The 7,048-nt window shown below is 53.6% G+C and overlaps 1 protein-coding gene and 1 non-coding gene across 2 annotated transcripts in view; one reads left to right on the top strand and one right to left on the bottom strand.

The window, feature by feature from the left end:
- The window catches only part of IGLON5 (IgLON family member 5), an 18,149-nt gene extending 12,943 nt beyond the window's left edge, over positions 1-5,206 (bottom strand). Inside the window, exons 1-3 of the mRNA XM_011384583.2 lie at positions 5,130-5,206; positions 3,920-3,929; positions 2,415-2,571 (exon numbers count right to left, since the gene is read on the bottom strand). Coding sequence (XP_011382885.1) covers positions 2,415-2,571; positions 3,920-3,929; positions 5,130-5,206 — 244 coding nt within the window. The remainder of the gene's footprint in view (positions 1-2,414; positions 2,572-3,919; positions 3,930-5,129) is intronic.
- Positions 5,207-6,643: 1,437 nt separating this feature from the next.
- Positions 6,644-6,762, top strand: LOC111733630. Its single transcript, XR_002778057.1, has one exon. It is a non-coding gene; the product is annotated as a 5S ribosomal RNA (ribosomal RNA).
- Positions 6,763-7,048: the final 286 nt, after the last annotated feature.

Here is a 7,048-nt window from a genome sequence, read left to right as displayed (position 1 = left end):
CCCCCACATACACCTCTGAGGCAAGGGGATAGCAGTTTCTGAGCCCGCTCCACGTCTGGGGCAGCCGGAGGAGGAATTCTTGAGGTCACCCCACCGGGGCTGCTTTACCTCAAAAGTATATCCGTCCCCCACATCCAGTCTGTCTGCAGGAGCTGCTGGCTCAGCCTCCTGCACGGATCTCTGCTCTGTCCCCTCCCGACTCCACCCTGCCCTGAGCTGCCGCTGTCTCACGCTCTGGTCTACGGGCCTCTGCCTTTGCCTCCACCTTAGGTCGACATCCCCTGGACACAGGAGCTAGCCCAGGCCACCGCCCCACAGCACCGACTCGGCCCTAGTTGCTCTGCCCTTCTGTCCGTGCCCGATCGAGCCTTGGGGCCTTGGCACTTGCTGTCCCCTCTGCTGGCAGGCTCTTCCCAGCAGCTCCGCACAGACCCTTTCTCATTCTTTAGGGAGACTCTGTAGCGCGTGCTCTGCCGAGTAACAATCCCCCCCTCCACACACACACACACACGCTCTCCCCACTTCCAGAATGTAAGCGTGGCCAGGGCAGGGTTTTGGTGGCCCCTGAGTCATCTGGAACATCCCTTCTCCACCCAGGAAACTTCTGTATCCTCCCACACCCAAGCCTCCGCCTGGATTCTGGGGAATCCATTTCCACTTGGCAAGGGGGTTGCATTCGGGACACAGACACCTCCCCTTGGCAGGACGTGGCTTCGGGGAGAGGTGTCCCTTCCATATCTGTGCTTCCCGATCAGGTTTGCAAAGGAGAGGCTTTCCTCGGACCCGTACTGCTTTCTAAAAACATGGTTTCGATTAGTGACATGTTCGAATCCAGATATTTCGCACGGAAACCTGAAGCTGTGGATTCTCCTGGGGGTGGGGTGGGGGGAGTCACAGGATCTGGCACGAGAGACTTGGTTCCTGCTGGGAGGCGCAGGGAAAAGCAGTGGGAACAGAGTTCGCTGCTGCCTGGCGCCCCCTCCAGGTGGATGCGGCTGCACCCGCCTGGCCCTGAGCAGTTCCAACTTTGCATCCACTGCACTAGAGTCTGTTAAGGTCGGGAGGGGACCAAGGACAGGGACCAAGGACCTGGGGTTAGGAGTCCTGAGCGGGGCGGCTTGCTGTGTGGCCTGAGGTGCTGCGAGCCTCAGTTTCCCTGTTGGCAAAGCCAGGTGCGGAGAACAGGGCCTCGGGGTCCTCCGCAGCCCTGCGGAGAGAGCCCCTTCCGTGCTCTGGGTCCGTTTCTCTGTCTGCGGGATGCTGAGGGTACGGGAGGCTCGCTGTCGCTCTGGGCTGGTAGGGGCCCTGTGGCCTCTGACAGCAGCAGGGCATTTCCTGGGGCCGCCTCCCCCCAGGGCCCTCCGTGTGTCACGTGTGTCTGAGGGCAGGCAGCAGCTGAGGCCCTGGGGGAGGCTGACAGGCCGCAGGCCGCATGGAGGCCTTGGGGTGGGGGTGGGGGGGTTCTGAGAGGGAGCCCGCGTGTCTGCGCGGGTCAGACTGATCCGGTGGGTCACCACGCCTGCGAGCTACCCGTTTGTCATCATCCGTCCTGTGGTTTGCGTGTCCATGGTCTTTTCTCTCGAGCCCTAGACTGTGGGAGAACCAGATGCTGGCGTTCGTCTGCCTGTGGCAAGTCCCTTCCCCTCTCCCAGTCTCCCACAAACGCAGGGGTCCAACCAGCTCCCGTATCGTCTGCGATGGGCTGAATTGTGTCTCTCCCCGCACCCCCGTCACCCCTTTCATATACTGAAGCTCTAACTCCCAGGACCTCAGAATGTGACTGCGTTAGGAGACAGGCCTTGGAAGAGATAATTAAGGTAACATGAGGTCACGAGGGTGGGCCCCGATCCAGTAGGGCTGGTGTCCTTGTAAGAAGGGGAGATGAGGACACAGGCACACACAGAGGGAGGATCACGTGAGGACGCGGGCGGAAGACGGCTGCCTACGAGCCAAGGAGAGAGGTCTCAGGAGCAACCAGCCCTGCCGACGACACCTTCATCTCCGACTGTCAGCCTCCAGAATCATGAAAAATACATTCCTGCGGTTGAAGCCGCCCCGTCTGCGGTGCTTTGTGACAGCGGCCTGAACAGACTGCCAGAGCCCCTTCCTGGTACTTACCGCCCTCTCCTGGCAGGGCAGGGGCTGCTGGTGGCTGGGTGGCCTCTGCGGGGCAGGGGCTGGGCCTGGGGCTGGAAGGGGAGCTCAGCCTGAAGACCCGGGCAGAGGCCCGTCAGGCCCAGCCCTGGCTCTCTGCACCCGGAGCTGGAAGGCTTGCCCGCGGCGCATGCGCTCTGGGCTCTGGCCCCCGGGGGTTGGGGTTAGAGGGTCCAGGGGGCCCCCCGGGAGTCTGTTTCTCACGAGTGCCCCCTGGTGGCCTCGGCCGTGCAGCTCGTGTGCGCGGCCCGGGCTCTGACCTTCGACTGAGACTGGCGAGTTTTCCGCTTCGGTCTCCTTGGCCTTGTCCGTCTCCTTGGCCTTGTCCGTCTCCTTGGCCTTGTCCGGCTCCTCCAGCCGCTCCTGCGTCTTGATAGTCAGGGACTCTTTGTCCTTGGGGATCTGACTCTTCTTGTACTATTTAAGCACCTTCCTCCTAAGGCAACGAGCCTGTGCTCAGCCCCATTCTAGGAAGGGGCCCTGGGCTGGAGCGCAGGAGACCAAGTCTCCTCCCACTCGTGGGCTGTGACCAGCCCTCCCGTCCGTCGACCGGGGGCACAAATACCTACTCCCGTGGCATGGACCCTGTCCCCAGCCTCTTCCCTGGCTCCCCACCATCCCGGGGCTGGAATCCCCGGCCCTCCAGCCCTGCGGCCGGTCATGACTGTGCCTTTCCTCTGCTTCGAGCCTCTGATATCTCGATAAGTATACAATTTTCTATTTCTGGACTAATCTATTTTTTTTTTTAATTTATATACCTTGCTTCTTTCTCTTAATATGTCTGGCCTATGTGTGCACAGCAGCGCACGGAGAACTTGTCTGTCTTTACAGCTAGCTGGGCAGCGTTCTGTTGTGCAGGCCTCCTACTGATGACGCGACCGGTCTCTCTTCTCTCCCGCCCTGGCAATCCCAGGCCTGCTGCCCGGTCCCCTTGCTTTGCCCAGTCCGGCTCTTCCCGAGTTATTTTAAACTGTACCTGGGATTTTGTTTGTATTTGGCTCTGGTGAAGCCAACAGATCCGAAGACAACTGCCATTGAAAAGGTACCTTGTCACTCAAAGTTCCCGGAAGAGAGGGCGGCCGCGCCACACAGGGCCACACAGGGAAGCACCGGGGCTGGTCAGGAGGTGGAAGGGGCGAAGAGGAAGCACAGACGGGAGCTTTTCTTGCGGTTTCGGTGGGAATGGACGAGGCGGACTCAGGGTTGCCTCCTCAAAGAACTCGTCCAACCGGATGCGGCCCTTGGCCCAGAATGGGCTTGCGACTCAAGCAGGGACAATCAGAGTTATCTCTGTGGTTGGCATGTCACCAAGAGCAAGACAAGCTTTCTTTCAGCTAAAGTTGTTCAGATGGGAGGCTGTGAACGTGGGGCTGCAGGCCATCAGGCCCGCTGAGTGGAGGGAGCCTCCAGAGGTCAAGCCGACATGGAAGATGCAAAGCTGAGGATGGGGACAGACAAGACATCGTTTGTGTGCCTGCATCCAGTCACAGACACTCCTTGTAATAGGCCGAACTGTGCCCTTTCCCTGAAATTCTCGGGTTGAAGTTCCAACACCCAGTACCTCTGCATGTGGCAGCATTTGGAAATAAGGCCTTTGAAGAGGTAATTAAGGTTAAATGAGGTCATAAGGATGGGCCTAACCCATGTGACTGTACGGTTGACCCTTAAGCAATGCGGGTTTGTACTGACTGGGTCGATCGAAAATCTGGTACAAGTGGACCCGCACAGTTCAAACCCGCGTTGTTCGGGGGTTGACTGTACTTGCCGACGGGGCCCTTCGAAGAGGTGAGGAAGTTAAACAGAGGCCGTTAAGCGGGACCATAATCCAATATGACTGATGTCCTTGTAAGAAGAGAGAGAGACACCAGAGGCATGTGTCACAGAGGAATCGCTGTACGAAGGGGCAGCAACTGTGACCTTGGACTTCCAGCCTCCGGAACTGTGAGAAGACAAATCTGTTGTTTGAGTCTGAGACTTAACACTTGGTCGGTGTATTCCTGTGGCAGATTACAGATGGCTGCGAAGTTTTGGCGTTCCTCTCGTGGAGAGGTAGGGCCTATTTCCTTTCCCCTTAAACCTCAGCTAGCCTGTGACTTGCTCTAACAGAAAATGGCAGAAGTGATGCTCTATCAATTCCTGGCCTAGCCTTAAAGAGGACTGGCAACTTCTGCCTCAGCAGAGATGAGAGGCTACAGGGAAAAGAGAGAGGGGTCCGGCTGAGCCCAGCCTATGGCTGTCCCCATCAAAATGCCGGGCATGTGAGCAAAGGCACCGGGACTCTCCATCTCGGCCCAGCTGCGAGCCGAATACTATCAAGTGACGTCAATAGATGCCACAGGAAGCAGAGGAATCATCGAGCTGGACCTGACCCAAACTCTTGATCCATGCAACTGTGAGATGTACTAAAATGATCATTGCTTAAAGCCACTAAGTTTAGGGAGTAGTGACAAAGCAATAGGTAACCAAAACCGTTCTTTTTTTTTTTTTTTGAACTTGTGGAGTTCAGCTCTTGCTGCCACAATGGAAAGAGTCCTGACTAATGCAACTTGTCTCCCTTAACTACCAAGGGTCCACTATCCCCCGCAAACTCCTCCACCTCTGAAAATTTCAATCCCGATACCTCATGATCTGCCTAGTTCTTCTATCCTATCCAGCTTTCTTGTGCTCTCGTTCCGATCCCGTGTTCCTGTTCTTTGATCTTGCAGGTGGGAAGCTTCAGTTCCAAGACATCACACTCTCTAGTCACTATCTGGGTGTCCCTTCCTTCCTTCCTCACCCCACTGCGTACAGATGGCTACCCACTCAAAGGGCTCTCTCCCTCCAGCCTCTGTGCCTCCCTTGTCTCCCACATCGTCACCCTTTCATGGCACTCTGCACAGATCCAAACCCAGATCGATGGAGAAAGTTACCTACTTTCTCTTCCAATGACCACTTCTAGGAGGAGGCATCACACGCAAGTGACATTTGCTGCTTACCAATTGCTTTCCTCGTCCTTGTACAGATCCCGTTCATTCTTCCCAGCGGCCATCCGGACCACCTGCAGCACCACCATCCCTCTCGTTTCAAATTCCCTAGCCCTCGTCCCTGCTCCTGCGCAATCCCTTTTAGCAGGTGGCCTTGCCATACTCCTTCACTGTGAAAAGGAGACACTTGGCAGGAGGGCCTCATCCCACTCCCCCCCGCATCATAAATGCCACTTAACGATGAACAAGAGAAACACAGAACATCTGCCATTGGCTTTTGAGAATAAAGATCACTGGCTGCTTTAGAAAGTGCCATTTTGGTGGCCCGGTGCTGGCGGGCAGATTGCAGTAGATTGAAGAATGTAACGATGATGAGCATCGGGAAGTGGGTGTAAGCTACTCTCTCAAAATAAAATATTGGATGTTACATAGAGGGAGTTGGTGGGACTCAGGCGGGAGAGATTTGGGCATTTTTATATCCTTCTGAGGAAGACCCAGTCGAGAAAGAATGATTGAAAATTTAAGAGACAGAAGGGAGGATTCACGGAGTGTGGAGGAGATGCATTCCCAGGCACAGGAGGTGGGGCTGACCTCAGACAGGAAAAGGGAAGCCTCTTTCTTTGAACAAGGCAAGGAGTGAATCATTAGCACCAATGGTGATAACTTTTCGGAGGTGTTGGGAGTTGCTTTTTTTCCGGTGAGGTAGGTAAACCTTATTGCTAAGAGTGAGAGGGGGAGGATGCGAGAGAGCTGTGGGGAAGAGACAAACATTTATAATGCTGATGGAGCATCGTGTCGGGGAAGGCTGCCCAGGGATAAGCTGAAGCGTTTCTAGACGGTACTGGTACTCCGCCCCTACCGAAGGATGGACATACTGAAGGGGTTGGGTTCCCTTTGCATCTTTCTTGTACAGACCTCTAACCTAGCATTTGTTTACTTGTCTATGTCCCTGGAAAATATAGGACTATAGGGCAAGAGAGAAAAGGATGGAGAGAAAGTTTTACAAGTAGTTAATGAGAACCACCCCCAGTGAAAGACAAGGGCAGGGGTAATATCTGAAGAAACAATGGTGGAGAATTTCTCAGAATTGCTAAAAGACTAAAACACCACTTGAAGAGGCCAAAAAAAAAATGTAAATAACAGCAAACGAAAGGATATCCATGCTTAGTCACATCAGAGTGAAAGCATTAGTGCTAATACCCCAGAACTAGATGGTTATGGGTGCTCTGGAAAGATACCCGACCCAGGCACCGGGGAAGGTTTCCTGGAGAACATGACGAAAGAGCTGTGAGCTGGAGTCCCACATGACGAGTTAACATGAGCCAGGTAACAGAAGGGGACAGGGATGGGAGATTAAGTGTCGAGAAAGGCACCAACCAGAAGTAACAGTACAGCTAGAGAAGATTTCAACGATGTGATTAACGAACTTGATTGAAAGGCTATATATATGTGGAACACTGAATTCAATGGGCATAGAATACACACTATTTTCAAGCCCACACAGAGTATTTATAAAAACTAAACAAGTCTACGGCCATGCCACCCTGAACAAGCCCGATCCCGTCTGATCTCAGAAGCTAAGCAGGGTCGGGCCTGGTTAGTACTTGGATGGGAGACCACCTAGGAAGACCAGGTGCTGTAGGCATAAAAAATTTTACAAAATAAAAAAATAAGGGATTGCAAGCTGACAAGGTCCTTGCAATCTGTGAAGTCAACCAAAAAAAAAAATACACAAAAAACAACTAAACAAAAATTGTGCCACAAAGAAAATATGAAATTGAAATCATACGTAGTATATTCTCTGAACTTACTGGATTTAGCCAGAAATTTAAAAAATGAGTTATTAGAAAATATGGATGCCTTTAAAAAAGCCCGTGGATCAAAAAATCATAATGGAAATTAGAAACATTTTAACTAAATGATAATATTTT

This window comes from Pteropus vampyrus, unplaced genomic scaffold (assembly GCF_000151845.1).
Source record: "Pteropus vampyrus isolate Shadow unplaced genomic scaffold, Pvam_2.0 Scaffold593, whole genome shotgun sequence".
NCBI classification, from domain to species: Eukaryota; Metazoa; Chordata; class Mammalia; order Chiroptera; family Pteropodidae; genus Pteropus; species Pteropus vampyrus.
Note: the sequence above shows the minus strand (reverse complement) of the source record. Positions and strands in the feature narration are given on the sequence as shown.